This window comes from Equus przewalskii, chromosome 3 (genome assembly GCF_037783145.1).
Source record: "Equus przewalskii isolate Varuska chromosome 3, EquPr2, whole genome shotgun sequence".
Taxonomy (NCBI): Eukaryota; Metazoa; Chordata; class Mammalia; order Perissodactyla; family Equidae; genus Equus; species Equus przewalskii.
This window is the reverse complement of record NC_091833.1, coordinates 82385977-82403836: the sequence shown is the minus strand read 5'-3', so window position 1 is coordinate 82403836 and position 17860 is coordinate 82385977. Positions and strand designations below refer to the sequence as shown.

At 34.8% G+C, this 17860-nt stretch overlaps 1 protein-coding gene across 1 annotated transcript in view; it reads right to left on the bottom strand.

Moving 5' to 3' along the window:
• Positions 1 to 13025, bottom strand: part of GABRG1 (gamma-aminobutyric acid type A receptor subunit gamma1) — a 73748-nt gene extending 60723 nt beyond the window's left edge. Inside the window, exon 1 of the mRNA XM_070612918.1 lies at positions 12722 to 13025. Within this exon, the coding sequence (XP_070469019.1) occupies positions 12722 to 12825 (104 nt within the window). The 5' untranslated portion in view covers positions 12826 to 13025. The remainder of the gene's footprint in view (positions 1 to 12721) is intronic.
• Positions 13026 to 17860: the final 4835 nt, after the last annotated feature.

Sequence of the window (17860 nt, the reverse complement as noted above, 5' to 3'; positions counted from 1 at the left end):
TACCTTCAGAACATTCATTAATTATCATGAATATCATATTGATATTATTTTGGTGATTAAAAGTACTTCCCATAATTTTAAAATAGTTCATATAACATAACTGATGTCTCAATATCTTTCATAGGCTTGGAGATTTTTGTAACATTTACACATGTTGAGTGACTATTCATTTGGGGAAAACAAATACGATCTTTTTACATTATACTCTGAGAATTCCTAGACTTATGCTCAAGCTCTTCTTTTAAATAATTTGAACAAGCGTAAGTTTATCTTTAGTGGAAATACATTTAGACTCCTGAATATAAAATTTTACTAATTGTTTAACAGTTGATGCTTTCATTGTTTTCATCAGCTACTGAGTTCCCATAATGCACCATTAAGTGCCTACCATGTTTCAGGAACTGTGTGATAGGTTCCTTCCACATATTATGTCATTTAATCCAGAATAATCCTATGAAATAAATATTAATATTCCTATTTTATAGGTGAAAAAATCGGTTTATAGAATTTCCAGCATACATATTATTAAATAATAGAGCCAGGATTTAAAATAGATCAATTTACTTTAAAGACTCGTTTGCTCTTTCCTTTGAAGTTTCATAGTATCATCTCATTCTATCTTTATTAAACAACCCAGGGTGGTTGGATTTTGAGTTTTCTAATTCATAAGAACACAGTGACATTTACGGTAAGTAATCTGAAGCGCATTTGGATTGTGCACAGGTAAGATACCTTAGTCTCCGCCTTTAGTTCGAGACGTTAGAATAATAAACTCAAGGAATCACAAACACACTCTCTATGATGGAAAAAACTTTCTAACATGTGTGCTCAACTTCCAATCCAATGCTTTAACTCATTTCTAGAGGAAATCCCACATACTACAAATGTGCTAAGTGCTGAAAATACAACAGCAAACAAAATTATATTCCTGATCTAGATGATCTTATTTTCTAATAAAGGAGAAAACGATCAAAGAAATGATACAGAAAACCATCATATATAAAGATGCTTATCACAATATTATCTGTGGTAGTCAAGTTTTAAACAATAAGAGTATATTTACATAAATTATGACGTATCCATATGACGTAATGGATGCATACATTCAATTGACGGTTGTGAAGAGTCTGTAAAAATATGAAATTATTTTCATAATTTAATGTTATATAAAAATAACATATAACAATTTGCTTTTATCAAAACTGATGTATAAAATGACTAAAGATTTAATAAGAAGTTGGCATAATGAATATACTAAGTACGCTACACTAGTGGAACTGTAGAAAACTTAATTCTTTTCTTTATATTAATAGTATACTACAATCTTTCTGTATAATTTTGTAATACAAATACATGAAAAAGAGTTAATTTGATATTAAAGCCTGCCTAAAAATGAACTGCTTTTTCCTATACACCAGACAGATAGGGCTCTGAAATAGATTTCTAATAAAAAATAAATAATTTAATAGAGCCTTTTATAGAGGGCAGCAGAGCTTTATATTCTGCCAAGAAAAAGACAGCAGAAGCCCTGAAAATTTGCCACGTGGTTTTCCTGATGTGGGAGCATAGCTGACTGACAGTTCAGCTGCCAGCCCTCCAGACCAGCACTGTATCTGTACGAGACCTAGAGCCAGTCACTCAACTATTATAAACTATTTTTCACACGTAGGGCAAACATTGATTGAAGTTTCCTCGGGATGGCCTGGTTTACACCTGTTTCCTAGAATAATTATTAATAGCACCCTCTTTCACTTACAAAATGACCTAATTTGGATGATAAATTATATAGTCATCCTTTATATAGTTTGTGTAAAGGTGACTGCAAATGTCCTGATTCTGACACCTGGAGAAGACTCTTCCATTAATCAGTGAAGAAAGAGCAGATAGAACTCCAAAGCCAGGCCTCATCTGTGATTTATTGCTCATGACCAATTAAATAGTGTTTATTTATAAACATCAGGTATGTTTCTATAAGCATAGTAACAAGTGACAAGTTCCAGGAAAGAAACATACTTGTTCTAACGTTTTTGAGTAGAAGATATCCTAATGTCAAAGCCTCCAAGAGCTAGCTTTTAAAGAGGAGCACTCATTTTAGATCTGGAAGTCAAAGGAAGTCAAAATAAAGGAGAAATTTAAAAAAACAAATTTTATTATTTTCTTTTTGCCTCTATATTTTAGCTGCTAAATTCTTTTGGACAAAAATTCCTTTCTAGCGTTGTAGCTCTGAATCATTTTTATTGCTCATAAAAGTTGGTAGGGAAGCAAAATAAGTAAAAGAGTGAAAGGGTTACAGATTTGCACTTCCAGAGTTTTAGAGAGGTGAAATGACAGTCCACTCAATTTTGTGATTATTTCATTAGCACAAAAGAATATGGGGCCCATCACTTAACACACACAGAGATGAATGCTTTGGAAATTTGAAGAGGGAGAGGGGAGCCAAGAATAGATTATTAAGTAGGTGTGCTCTACTATGTGCTTTCACTCTGTTCAGTGCTTAACTCCACCAGGAAATTGATCACATTGCATTTTAATTAACTAGTTTAGATATTTATGACCCTCTCTAAGTTCCTTGAAGGCGTTCAACATGATATCGTTGGCACCAAGACCAATACTTGGCACACGGTAGGTGTCCGATAAAAAAAATCCACTGAATAAGTGAATGAATGAAAAGAATATTAGAGCTCATCTTGCTGTTTGCAGGTAAACTTATAGTGAACCAAGAAAATTAACAACTAGAAACTATTCCTATTGGCCTTAATAAGAGAATTAATTATTGTAGCTAACCTAATATAAAATTAATTTAAAAAATACAGCAGTTTTCTGATACTACTATTAATCTATCATAAACAAAAACAGGAAAAGAAGTGATTCCTTTCAAAATGATAGCACAACCTATAAGACGATTGAGAGGAAATATAACAGGGAAGGTATAAGTCTTATGTAAAGAAATTTAAAAATAAATGAAGGATATAAGGACAGAAAAAAATAAAAGCAAAGTAAATATTTTGGCTGTAAAACAATATTGTTGATATATCATTCCAAAATAAGTTTATAGATTTAATGAAGTTTTAATTCCACAGTTCGTATGTAATAGGTTTTGAATCATTATGGTTAGGTAGAAGAATCAAGATGAGGGTTTACAAGAAATTATTGAAAAAAGTATTGTTAGATGAAATTTGTCCTGCTAGAATAAAAAGAAAACAAAATAAAGTTACTGTAATCAAAACTATATTGTAGTAAGACATACAGAAATCAGCGAGAACAAAATCAAGTAAATTCAGATCCCGAGTGAATAGAAATTTAGTATATAATAAAAGTGACTAACTGGTTTAGCAATGAAAGGATGAATTATTCAGTAAATTGTACTGCAATGCTTACTAACCAATTTAGAAGAAAATAACTTAGATTCCTACTTATATGATAAATTGTAGATATCTTAAAGATGAAAATATAATAAAGTATAAAAATATTAAAAAAGATATTGCAAATTCTTTTTGACCTTTGGGGTAATGACGTCTTTCAGGCCTACACCTAACCAAACGAGGAAAGAAAAAAAATTGACAAATAAATAGAAAAATGAAAAATAACTTATGAATGACATAAGACACTTGACAAAGACTAGGGACAAAGGGCAGACTGACACAAAAATATTTACAACATAACAGGTACACAAAGATTCAGAGGGGAAAAAAGTTAAAAAAAGACATAAAATTATGCTAACATCTACTGGTAGCAAGGCATATAGGTTTAAAATGTGACAAATTTTAGCCATCACAATGGCAAATCACTAAAAGATTCATTACATCCAGTAGGGGTGATAATATGGATAAGTGGCATTTTTATAAGCATTAATAGAAAACTAAATAGCTTTATGGTAATTTGGCAACACTGATGAAATATTGAAATTAAGTATAATATATAATATTTCAATGAATAATATTGAAATTATATGTAATGTATATATGTACACAAAGTCAATGTGTGATAATACAAAAATCACACAATTTTGTTTGATAAACAAAATCAAAGAGAGACTTATGGAATAATTTAAATTATGATTCCTCTATAACATAGATACCACATCATCATTAAAAAGGAGATACAATTACAATGGGGCCAGCCCGTTGGCATAGTGGTTAAGTTCATGCACTTGGCTTCGGCAGCCTGGGTTTCGCAGGTTCAGATCCCAGGTGCAGGCCTAGCACTGTTAGTCAAGCCTCACTGTTGTGGCATATCACATAAAATAAAGGAAGGCTGGTCCAGATGTTAGCTCAGCAACAATCTTCCTCAAGCAAAAAGAGGAGGATTGGCAACAGATGTTAGCTCAGGGCCAATCTTCCTCACCAAAAAAATAAAAATAAAAAAGCAAGAGATACAACTAAGCACACTAATCCAGAAAGATATCTTTAACATTAGTTATGCGACAAAACAAGTGTCAGATTTCATTTGTATAGAAAACTTACACACACAAATTGTATGTTCATTCATGTCTAAACTTAGGTAAAAGTCTGGAAGTATAGACTCAAAATTGCTAAGAAATTTTGAGGAGTGGAATAAAATAAGTGACCTTCTTATTTAGATTATATGATCAAAAACATTATGGTTAGGGAAAACAGTTTTGTTTTTCTCCATATATTTCAACAACACCAGCAACATATATATATATACACAGGTTTCCGCTGATATCCAAACGTAGAGAATTCCAACGAAATCTTTCCTAAGCTGAAATGGTATAAAGTGAAGAAGCAATTACAATTAATTTATAGGGGAAAAATTTTTGAGCATTCCCAGACTCCAAAAATAACCTACCAAATCATACCCAATAACATATAAAACCCTTATTTCGTTCATCATGATAAAAACTCTTAATTACATCCAGTTTTACACTAAGCATAACACCCTTACGAGCTCTCTTAGGCTTTTCTGATACCTTAGGACGCATCTTGCTAATGGATGCACAAAATAAATCGAGATGAAGCACAGATGCCCACAGACACAGTTCAAAGCTATGGCAGCTTGATGCTGAGATCCTGGGCACAGTTTCCGGGGAAGGACTTGTGGGCGCCACTCTCGACGCCGAGAGTGGGAGCTGCCTCTATAAAGCCAGCACTGAACGATAATTTTGCTTTTCGTCTTTTGTCGTAAAAGTGAAAATTGCCTTCAGATTTCTTCTAGTTAGCGGAAACAGGTATTAATGTAGGTCTTTTGTAAAAGTAAAGTGGCGAAAAGCAAACTTTCAGATAGCAGGGAAATCTGCATATAACTTGGAAATTATTCAAATTATTTGTTTAGAAAACAAAGAAAAATAAGGTCTAAACTATTTGTGGTGAGAAATTTAAAATTTAAAGTATTTTATGTCCAAGAATAGAACAGAAATTGGATTATAAATTAATGATTCTACAATTTGAAGTGTGGAATATTGATCTAAGAGAAAAAAATAAAATGTGACATCTTCATCCTTTGTAAATTTTATGTAGTTTCCTTGGTAAAGCAGAATATACAGAACCCTTCAAATTACATTAAAGATAGGAAATAAATGGCAATAAACATAACTTTTGGCACAGACTGCTTCATTGTTAGTTTCAAAAAGGGGTCAGCACAATTCCTAAATCTATTAGAACATAGTTTGATCTGATTAAATTAGATATAAAAATGTACAGTTCCATTAGTTAATGCCAAAAGGGACAGATTAATATCAGAATAGATTTATAAAAGATCAACTGGTATAGCAGCATGTTTTTAGAAAGAGAATAAAAACAGAGAATTATAAAATAAAGCAGAGATTTTTTTAACATCGTGATTATAGATATGAAATTTCTGAGGCTTAATGATTGATCCTTAATATAACAACAAAAATTACTAACAAAACATTGTCTTTTGCCAATTTTTGGAGTTTTGTTTTTGTTTTGCTTATTTGCTTTGTTTGGCAGGCCAGATCTGCTCTTTAAAACTTAGAAAATTAGGAATCACAAGTCCAATAAATAATCTTCAGGGGGATGGTGAATATCCAGAGATCATAAATGTTCTTTTGGGACCATTTCCATGTGAGTATTTTCTGGAGGAAGGGAAAGAAATTTTCATTACAGTCTATAAAAAAATGAGTACTGGGTAGAAAGTATATTAAAATGAATACCAAATTCTCCATTGCTCCAATTTATATCCATAGTGGTTGACAGAACATAAATTAGAGTTAGAAAGAATACCACTCTTCATGACATTCACATTTTGTAGGCCTTTGATGCTCTTCTGCATCAGATAAATTCTACAAGGCTGCTAAAAACTTTGCAAAGTGGAGGCATAATGTTGAGGCTTAATACATTGTAAAGCATATTAAAAGATCTTAAAATTAAATGGAAGAAAGAAATGGGAATTAGTTTCTCTGAATGCAGAAAGATATGCATTTGTTTCCTAAGTCTTGGGATCATAAAATGAGAGACAAAATATTTTCATTGACATAAGGATCCTCTTAGACCATTCACTTCAATAGGGAGAGAATACAAATGAGTAGAACAGAAACACCAAAACACTCTTTCTTGTCAATTCCAGTTATGACAATTTGATGGTTTTTCAAACAGAATTGTCACTAAGGATATGATAGAAACAAATACACACTCATAAGCCACCTATCAAGAGTAGCAAATTAGTTTGTAGAACACAGAGGTCTGAGTTACACTTAAATTTAAAATAGCCAATATAGCTGCTTTGTGCTAATCAGTATGGTTATTTTGTGGAAAAGGTGATCCTTACTCAAGACACTCTACTACATGTGTTGGAAAATTATTCTGCTAATTATGTACATCTAGGATGACTGAGAGATGAATGATGTCTCTGTATTTAAGTAATTCACAAATTGTGCAATCATAAGTGATGGTCCTAGGAAGCTACTCAAAGATTAACTTGTTGCCAGGATCCTTGATTCTAGCAGCCTTAAAGCTAACTGGAGAACCAAATCACATCCTGATCACACTAATATTAAAATATTTATATTAAACCCACTATATTCTAATCACAGACTGTCTGATCTTCCCATCCAGCTACAGATTGGAGAGCAGGGTTCATGTTAACTTTTCTTTTACATCCCTAGTGCTTAGCACAGTCCAACTACTGTGTTACTCAATATATTTGTTACTTAATATATTTGCCTAAAAATAAGGAGAAAAGTTAAATCTCCAAATACATTGTATCTGGGGGGAAAGGATTCCTACAGTTCAGAAGTTCACCGTTAAACTTAATTCTATAGCCTTTCATAGGATGTTGCTATTTTAATACCATATGTCAGATGACCAGAGTAAAGGTTTTCCTAGAAGATATAGGAATATCATTTTCATAAGGCCTACCAAATTTTGAGACCATACCTTTGGCCACAGAAGAATAATGCTATTTCTCTCTCTACTCTTCACTAACATTGACCTGAACTTGTGCCCAGGACAGCTGAGAATATTTCATCTTTTCCCAGAGTTGCAATTGATGTCACTCTCCTTAGTGACCCCCCATAGCTCACCTAGAATTCTAAGTAGCATTTATAGCATTTTACTGTCTTTGTTTATATTAATAAACTATCTCATATAAATTTCTAGAGTTTAAGTTCACTGGGGGCAGGGACCCTGCCTTCTTTGTCCTGTGAATTTAGTACATACACTGTCATATACATATGTCCTGTATACACTACACAAACACTATTAGGGCAGGCATTATGTCTTGCTTACCACTGTATTTCCAGTTCCCAGAATTCTGCTTAACACATAATAGGCAATGAGTAACTATTTCTTGAATGAATGAGCATTATTGATGCTCAATACGTTTACTGAATGAATTAATAGCTAAGACTATTTCCTGAAACATGGAGCTTGAGTTGGTTAAACTATCTTAGTATTGATAGAATTAGATTGTGACATATTTAAAAATAGAAAAAAGTATAAATTTCATCGGCGTCCTACAGAGTACAAGGGCTCTAACAAGCTTCTGCTTGAAGAAGTCTAGTGACAAATCATCCATTGTATTGTTAGAGGGCTTTTTTATTGAAAGAAAATCTGCCTTCATGCAGCTTTCACCATTTGGTTATGGTTTGTCTGTTACACTTAAACCTAATAAATTCAATCATGATTTTATTTATATAGCATACTTAAAAATAAATAGCCATCTGATTCCTCAGTAAAACTTACCTAAATTCCAAATTCGTGTTTTTAACTCTTTATCCTATGGTGTTTTTTTCTAGATCAAGTACTCCAGTTAAAGTTTTCCCTAAAATAAGTAATCTAGCACTGCATATAATATTCCTGATTATGTGGTAGGCATAACAATAGATTCTTATATTTACTGTGCTTTCTATCAGTTGCGTTATCTCTCCTCTCCTTTCCTTTCCTCCTTCTTCCCTCCTCCCTTCCCTTTTTCCCCTTCATCCACAGTCATGTTAATTGCTTTGATTTATATTGCATTTGTAATCTGAGAGGTGTGGTGGTTAAGAATGCAGGCTCTGGGCAAGGAACACATGGATTTGAATCTTGGATTCAGCGCCGATGATCTTCAGTGAGTTTCTAAAAATCACTGTGCCCTGGTTTTCCCATCTGTAAAATGGGGATAATAACAGTATCTAGGCTTTATTCTCCCTTCATGCTTGATGGTTCATTTGGCTAAGCATAACCTTCTAGGCAGAACATTTGTCTTTAGAATTTTGGTGACATTTCCTCCATAATTTTCCCGTATTGCTGATGAGAAATCTCATGACTCCCTAATTCTCTTTCCTTGATTAAGATCTGTTCCATCAGCACCCTCTATCCTTAAAAGTTTAGACTCCTCTGTTTATCTTTGGAGTTCTGAAAGTATATTTTCTTGTTTTGTCTACAAGATGTTTTCCTTTGATGATTACCACAAATCTAGGTCTTAGTAGTGAATACAAGCTCCATATGGGTAATAATCATGTTTAGTCTTTTCACCCCTATAAACTCAGCCTGTTGCACTGTCTATAGCACACAGAAGTTATTCAATAAATATTTGTTGAATAAAAGAATGAATGACATCTCCCAAATCCAAAAGATATTTAATAATGTACAATGATTCAAGGACTTTACTGAAGTTAAAACAACTTTAACCAGGATAAATAAGACTAGAATCACTGTGATTCCAAGAACATCTGTTGTTATGTCTTTTCAGTTAAAATTTTAAGTGCTACATACTTTGCACAAGTTTTCTCTCTTGGTCTTGAAACAAACTGGAAAGGTAGATATCATTTCCACACTTTACAAATGAGGGCTCTCTGCCTCAAAGATTTGCCTGAAATCACTCTAGTGGGAAATAGTGGAGCTGAAACTAGAATTTACATCTAATGATCAAGTTCAGAATTCTCAATTGGTACCTAGTGTATATGTGAATTATTCTCCTGAAGCCTGTATATTCAATTTGTGCCCACTCTTCCCCCTTCCCCCATGACAGTCATTTATCATATTTTGATAATACCTCAAGAACCATCTTTTTCTGTTTTCCACCTTGCCTTGTCTCCTTTCTTTGGGATCCCACCTTCATTATTGTTTTCATAGATAAATTTTAATCACCTTTATATAAACATAAAATACTATATGTCTATTTAATGTTTTGATGAAAAGTCAAACTTTTCCTTTTCTTGCTTAGCCAAAATTATGTCTCCTAGTATATAATGGAATGAAATGGAAGGAGAGTATACCTAAAAGACTATACACAGGGGATTTATCAAATATAGCTTTGCATCTTAGCTCCAAAATAATTTTGTCTCTCAGTCCTTCTTTGAATATTTAATTATCTTGGACCATTATTACTCACTTATTTGCCCTCAAGTTTGCATCAGTATTTTATTAGAAAATTAAGCCAACCAAAAATCTAAATGCCTAAAGAAAAATCATTCACTATTACCTCCACAAAATATATTACTGAAGTTCTTTGAAAATAATATATTTTATAAAGCAAGGATAATTGAATATTTTTATTTCGGCAACTGAATGCTAAACTGTGTGATTGTTTTAAAAAATAAAAACAAGTTATTTTCCTTTGGTTTCTCAAAATATAACTTCTTAGTCAATGCTTATTGTAAATTACTTTTTAGAACAGCTAAAATCTCCAAGCACTTTTTCACCTATTTTTAAAAACCTGACTGTAATTAGATTTTTTCCAACGTTACAAATAAGTCAAATCAAGCTTAAGAGATTTTAACCAACTTGTCAAGATGCCATAGAGCCTCACGGGGAAGGAAACACAGGAACCAAGACTACAGCTTTTAGTTACAACAATAGGATAGATTTTCATAGTTCAGCAATATAAAAATCAGTATAGTATCTCTCCTTTATGCTCTTGATGGAAACTAATGAGGAAATAAGCTTTTGTTTTTGATTAGATATAAGAAATAATAGCTTCCAATTTGGTAAACCGCAAAATAGATGACTTGGAAGATTTATTTTTGAAATCAGTGTAAAACATCAAAATTCCTATAAACAGAACCATCAGTGGTTAGTTTTTAAAGATCTCTCAAAAGAAGAAAAAAGGAAGAAGAAGATACGAATGTGAATTGTTTATTCATGCTGGCATCAATTTTTTCCAACTAAATCTTAAAAGGATGAAAAGTTCACCACAATGTAGCTACTTTAAAAATTGAAGACATATTCTCTCATAATTGAGGCCCAAAGAGCTAATTATAACAGCAACATACAGCTTTTTTTAGTATTTATTTACTCACTGGCCAGAGTAATCCAGATGGTCTATAGTACTATGATAAAATGAATTATTTATCTACTTTAACTTCATAACACCTCTCTCTCACTCACTCATACATATGCTAAAAAGAGTTCATGGCATTCTCAATTAGAATTTCCCTCTTGAAAACTACTAAGAAAAAGCCAGTAAAGCAATCATTACTTTATGTTTAGCTCAATCTTAGACATATTGAATACGAAAATTTGAAAAAGTCATAAATGATCTACTACTACCCTTCATTTGCTAGATGAAGAAAGTGTGTTCAGAGAGGTTAAGGACCCTTGACACATAAAATCATGTCTCCAGACTGCCAGATCCCATCTCTCTCACCTACACCACACAATTCTTTAATTCGGAGCAGCTGGAAGAGAATTCTGGAGCCAATTATGATGATCATAAAGTAAACATCCTTAAAAACAAAAGATGTTATTTAAAACAAAACGTCTCTTTAGAGAGACAGTATGCCCCTTAGCAAGCAGCTTGCCCACTACATCGCAAGGGAAACTTGCACTTAGAATGGCAAAGGAGCATACAGGTTGTTATTTCAGAAAATCACAGGCTAAATCTGTTTTTCCTTATGAGAACACAGATTCATTTGTATCATTATGAAGATGCATGAGAGGATGGGTACGTGTTCTATGAAAATATCTTCTATAAAATTTTATAATATATTTTAAAGAAATAGAACATGACACAACTTGCATATAGGAAATGATTAATCAAGTAGCATATTTGAGCCCATGCAGAACATTTAAGTTTCTAAGGGAAAAGGGTAAATAAACTAAAACTGTAATACTTAAAAAAGCATTGTGTGTTAAATATTTTCTGGCAAGTCTAATATGACTTAGCATACTTTAATCCAATCTCTATTTTCGGAGAAAGAATATAGTTGTTCTATCTGCTGGTAATGGCAAAAATATTCACTCTAGCTATAATTCATTTTAGCAATGATGCAAATACTTATACAGGCGTGTTTCCATCTGCATAGTGATTATATTTTACTCCTGAGTTCTAAGCAGCACCACATAATACAATAATATAATTTTAAATGTACATTTATATAAAATTTCGTTACATGATATGAGTAGTATGTCAAAGACCTTTATAATGTCTACATCTAAACCAGTATTGTAACTTCTTTCATCCACTACTCCTAAATCCAGGTGCAATACCTGAGCATTTTAGTTTTCTACCAGAATGATTTCAAAGTTTTATTGAAAGGTATTACAGCCCAAGCAGCTCAAGTCTTGCTTTGGTTAAGTTGGAGGCTTGGGGCTGATAATTTCTCTCTCTATCTCTGTCTGTCTTTCTGTCTGTCTCTCTCTCCCTGTCACATACATACACACACACACACACACATACACAGAGCCAGGATATTCATATCATCATACAATTTTTATTTACTTGTAGACAGTCAATGAAAATAAAAATCACCCAAAGCTGGCTCAATAAAATATACATAGTTATTTCTGGCTTAAATATTTCAACTGTGATAGTTTTTTTTTAGCTATAATCATAATCTTTCTTGAGGTAAAACTTTGGTGTTTTCCAGAATAGCAAAAACAGAAAAAAAAGAATACCAGAAAAAGCAATATTAGTATATAGAAAAGCATCATACATACCATGAAGTGTAACAAGTTTCTAAAATAACTTTGCTTTTAAAACGCAGATTCATCTGGAAAGTTCATCAATGGCATTCATTCATTAAATTTAAAAGCAAAATTATTTCTACTCCCCCACCCCACTCCCGGTAACTGAACCTTTACTAGTTTCGACTTTGCTTCAGGTGAAAAACAACTGAACTAACCTTCTAACTAACATAGGTTAATTTCATTCTATCTGAAAATGAAGAGATGTAATTAGAAAATAAAATGCTAGTAAAATATCGCACACATGCCCAGGAAAATGCAAGTTACTTAACTTAGAATCATTTTTAAAAGAATGAGAAATGAGGGGGAAGGAGATAGATCCGAAAGAATAGTTTTAGGTCCTTAAATTTACTCACCAGTTTCCCAAATGCAGGGTCAGTAACAAGAACATCAGCCTCACCCCTCTGCTTTGACTCCACAGAAGAAAAGGAGAGAAATGAAAATCTTTCCAAGAACCCATTGGGATCGCTTTTTCTGCTCAAGTCTCCAAGCCAGGACTTTTTCTCCCACCTCAGCTGCAGCCCAGCGAGTACGAGAAGGGAGTGCGGGAAGGCAGTACACCTCCCAACCAGGTAGGATGCGACTCCCAGCGGAATTGAGCAGGGGAACCAATCAGAACTAGAGGATGTTGGCATAAATTATCTGAAAAAGAGTTGGGCCAATCAAAGGCTCAAAGAGGCGGGGCTTCCCCTACTAGAAATCGTGCCCAGTAGGGAAAAGGGCTTCGTCTTTCTAAAAGAAAAACAAACCTCTTCTCCCTCGCAGCCACGGAGAAACGTTTGAGTAGCCTTGACAGACTTCCTTTCCAGGGACAGGCAGCCTGCCTCTTCCCCCTGGCCTTCCCTCCTGCCTGACTCTATTTGGGAAACCACTACCTCTTGCCTCTCCCACGTTTAGATTCTGAATCTGTCCACCGAGAGAGACCCGTGGGAAGCTTGCAGTGTCTAATTGGTTTTCCCCAGGCTCGAGAAGGTTCTGCTAATTTTTGTTTATTATCGTTGATTTTGAGTGTGGGGCGATGTCTCATTTCTCTGCAGACCCAGCACCTGGCGCAATGCCTGGCACAAATGAGCTCTCGGGAGATGTTGAATAAACAACTAATTGAATGAATGAATGAATGAATGAGCGGGCTAGGTGCATCGCCGGTAACGTTTCCTCAACCCCTTCTGTCTTTATGAGTGAGAGGATTTGCAACTCCTTTTTTCTCCGGGTACCAGAAGACGATGCTGATGAATACTGTCAGGCAAGAACGATCTCATTTTACAAAAACAGAAACAAAAATCCGTTTTTAAAAAGGTCCTCTTGAGTTGTAGACCTATTACGTGGGTAATCCTTATTCTCTGCTCCCTTCCCAGTTGCCTTTGCGTTTGTTGAGCTCCAGTGTTTGGTACCTAACTTCAGAGGCTCTGCTTTGAGTTTGCAGCAGAGCCTAACTGTTGCCATGGCAACCAGAAAGCCTCTGGCAGCTTGAACAACTGTACAGGCAAGACGGTGGTGGTGGTGGAAGCAGGCTGGCTCTGCCCAGCCATCTTCTGCCTTCATGCCTTCCTAAATCCCTACTTCCCATTAAAGCCTCCTAGGGTTGGGGTCTTTGGCTATCTCACTAATCACCCCACAACCACCTGGAATTGGCCACATTCAGGGTTGAACTGCAATTTACCACCTAGTTATCCGACAGTATTTGTCTCCCGTGAACAGTTCAAGGCAGAAGTAACAGTGTTTGTGCATGACAGTAAGGTAACTGTTGCTATCCTGCCTTCTGAAATCACTTAAAGGAACTGGATGGAGTAACAAGGTTACAGATATTTTCTTGCCCGGAGTAACAGATGGTGCAGTGCTGGGCTTTTCTCTCCCCTCTTGGATTGATTCTCCAGACTTTTAGTCTTCTCTGAAAAAAACGGTATTGACCTCCTTGTTTTTCTTCTCCTACTATACATTAATTAGGCACCATTATTCTCTTCCACAAAGCATGTTAGTCAAGGTAGCTCATCTCAAATAATTTATATAACAATAAAGTTTCATTAAAATAGATTTTGAGGCGAATAAATTTAGTTAAAAGTTGATAACATAAATCTGGGTAGTATTTTTTTTCTGCTTCAATTAAGAATGTGCTTCGGATAGGTATTTAACTGTTTCATTGGATGCACAAACTAATCCACTATCTGATTAGCGGGGGAACTAGGAATTAATTCACTAGAAGTATGTAATGAGTAACAAATAGTTGTCTAGTTACTCTTTGCATTTTGCTAAGATTAGGTAAGATTTTTGCATATATTAATGGGAATATGATACTGCGTAGTCTTATACAATAGTAATTGATAGTTCTCCCATCAGAAATTCTTAGCAAGGTTTAACTCTCATTGTTGTCATATACAACTGAAGGATGCTGAGAACAGTTAAAGAAATTAATGGAGAGAAAAGGTGAAGGATACACCCTTGGGCAGTTATATATTGCCTGCTTATTCTTGTAAAAGATAAAGACCTGGAGTAATTTCCAGACTGGGAAATCTCCTGTATTTTCCAAAACATAGGTTTTTGCCAATTTTGTGCTGAAATATTTTCAAATTTATTTCATTCTTATCTTTCAAGCAATTGTATCTGACTCTTTATTTCTATGCCTCTTCCTTTGATTTTTTTTTTCCTTCTTATAATATATGTCTTCTGGGAAATTGATCCTATTCTGCTGTCGTAGTTAATTATAATTCCCTGTAAACTATGTAAAAGGGATCTGAGCCCTCCCCTTCAGAACCTGAAGAAGAAATGATGATATTGGATATCAGCCATGTCTTAACCCTGACAGTCTGTCTCATCTGATTTAATAAACTAGCTGTGTGTGTGTGTGTGTGTGTAGTTGGAGAGGGGGATGGCATATATTGTGAGTTTTGGAAAAAGCCAAAAAGGTGCCCTGTACTTACCAAACAAACTGTAGCATCTCACAGAGGAACACTCACAGAGAAGAGATGAAGTGTCTCATGCAATTTTAGAGTAGAAGGCCAGAAGTTGCTATAAGGAAGGGACTGGAGAAAGCTCTCTGTCTTCCATCCTGGCTGTGTTTTCCAACTCAAGGCCATTTGACCCCATGGAACGTTTATCAATGTCTGGAGACGTTGAGGGGGCTGGTGAGCTACTGGCATCTTGTGAGTAGAGTCCAGAGTTACTGCTACACATTCCAAAATGCAAAAGAAAGCCGTCCCATGACAAAGAATTATAGAGCTCAAACTGTCAACAGTGCCGAGGGTGAGAAACCCTGCAATATAGATAAAGAGGACAGGGGGCCAGATTCCATTGCAGCTGATGATTTCCTTATATTGTCAATGAAGTCACCATTCCGCTCCTCCTTCCTTTGACAGTCTGAGCCACTACCATTATCCACCAGTCTTATATCTAGCTGGGATGACTATCAACTCATAGTGCACGGCAATTTTCTTTTTTTCAAAATTTGTCCAGATATCACCTTAAAATAAAATGCTTGGGGTACCTTTAAAAATGCAGATTAATGGGCTTCTCTCCAGACCTAATGAATTAGAATTTTTAGCAAGAACCTCTGGAGAATCTCATGAGTCAACAAGTTTGAGAACAATTGTCCTATAATCATCTCACAAAATGACTGGTGAGATGGTGACCTGATTATGTATGTGCAACCCTGACCCTGGCAAAGCTGGGTTTCTGCATGATTCATCTGTCCATTATGAATTTAGTCATTCAAAATATTTATTAAGAAGCTGGTATGTCAGACTCTGAGACTGGCACAAGAATAGAATGGTGAACAAAACTTATCACTTTGTGCCTCAGTTTCCTTATCTATAAAAAGAGAATAAGAATTCTACTTAGTTTACATTGTTGTTTTAAGGATTAAAACGATTAATACATGGAATGACTTAAAACAGTATGTGGATAATATAAATTACTCAAACAATATTAGTTGTCATTTATGTAAACTCATTGACAGTATGTTTTAAACCTACTTGATTCACTCCAGCCCTTAGTATGGTACCTGGCACAGAGTAGCAATTTCTGAATGTACAGTCTATCAGGGACGATGGAGAGGTTTACCGGACACTGATGCTCTCACCCCACCATTGACACTGTCCTGATACCTGGCTTCTCCAGAACAAGAAGACATTTGCATCGTGTTCCAGTTCTCCTGATGCACTTTTCCTCTCAGGGTGCAAACTCTATACTTCAGTCAAAACCACAATTTTGGGGGCCAGCCTCATGCGCAAGTGGTTAAGTTCACATGCTCTGCTTCAGCAGCCCAGGGTTTTGGGGTTTCAGATCCTGGGCGCGGACCTAGCACTGCTCATCAAGCCATGCTGAGGTGGCAATGCACATAGCACAGAAGGACCTACAACTAGAATATACAATTATATACTGGGAGTGCTTAGGGGAAAATGTGAATAGGAAAAAAAAATAAGATTGGCAACAGATGTTAGCTCAGGGCCAATCTTTCAGAAAAAAACCACAATTGCAGGTTCCTAAACTTATCACTTAATATCATACTTTCTTTTGTTGTGTCATATGCCAGTCCCTCAGTTTAGGAGGCCCTCCATTCTTTATCTGCATAGTTTCTCTTCATTCTTTCTGATTAAGTTTAAGGGTCATTTTTTTTCCCAAGAAGACTTTATTGATTGTTCACTGCATGCTAATCTGTGGTACAGGTCTGTCCTATAATAATAGTTAATATTGGGCCCACCCAGTGGTGTGGTGGTTGAGTTCATGTGCTCTGCTTCAGCAGCCTGGGGTTTGCAGGTTTGGATCCCAAGCATAGACCTAGCACCACTCGTCAAGCCATGTTGTGGTGGCATCCCACATAAAACAGAAGATTGGCAGCAGATGTTAGCTCAGGGCCAATGTTCTTCACACACACACACTAAAAGCTAATATTTATTAAGTGTTTACTATGTGTCACCAGGCATTATTCTTAATGGTTCCTAATTTTAAGTGCATATAATCCTATCTCCACTTAAAGCAACCACTTCATATTTGTATCCTAGAACATATCACATTTTTGGAAACTATCTATATTTCTACCCAAACTGTCAGTTCTGTCTTTTTAAACTTTATATATTAAAGATTTATAGTGCTTATCAGACCTGGTATTATATTACATGCATATTTAATATTATTATAGTATATCTATATTTAATATTATGTGTATATTTGACTAGTATTTTTCTCGCCCTAGAATGTGACTCCATGAAGGCAGGGATCTTGTTTGTTTTTGTCATCTATTTTGTTCAAAGCAGTGGATAGCAAATAATAGGCACTTAATAAGTATCTGTAGAATGAATAAGTATTCAAAGCGTAATTGAATGAATAAAGACATGAATGACTTTAATTCTTTCATCTATTTCTGGAGCCATTAAGGGATCTCCTTCAACAGCATAGGTCTCAAGTGCCCATTTCTAAATGGATGAAATCCAGATCTTGTTACTTGACTTATTCCTCCCCATGAGACCTTGGGAATTAATTTTTCCTATTTACAGTCACCATGA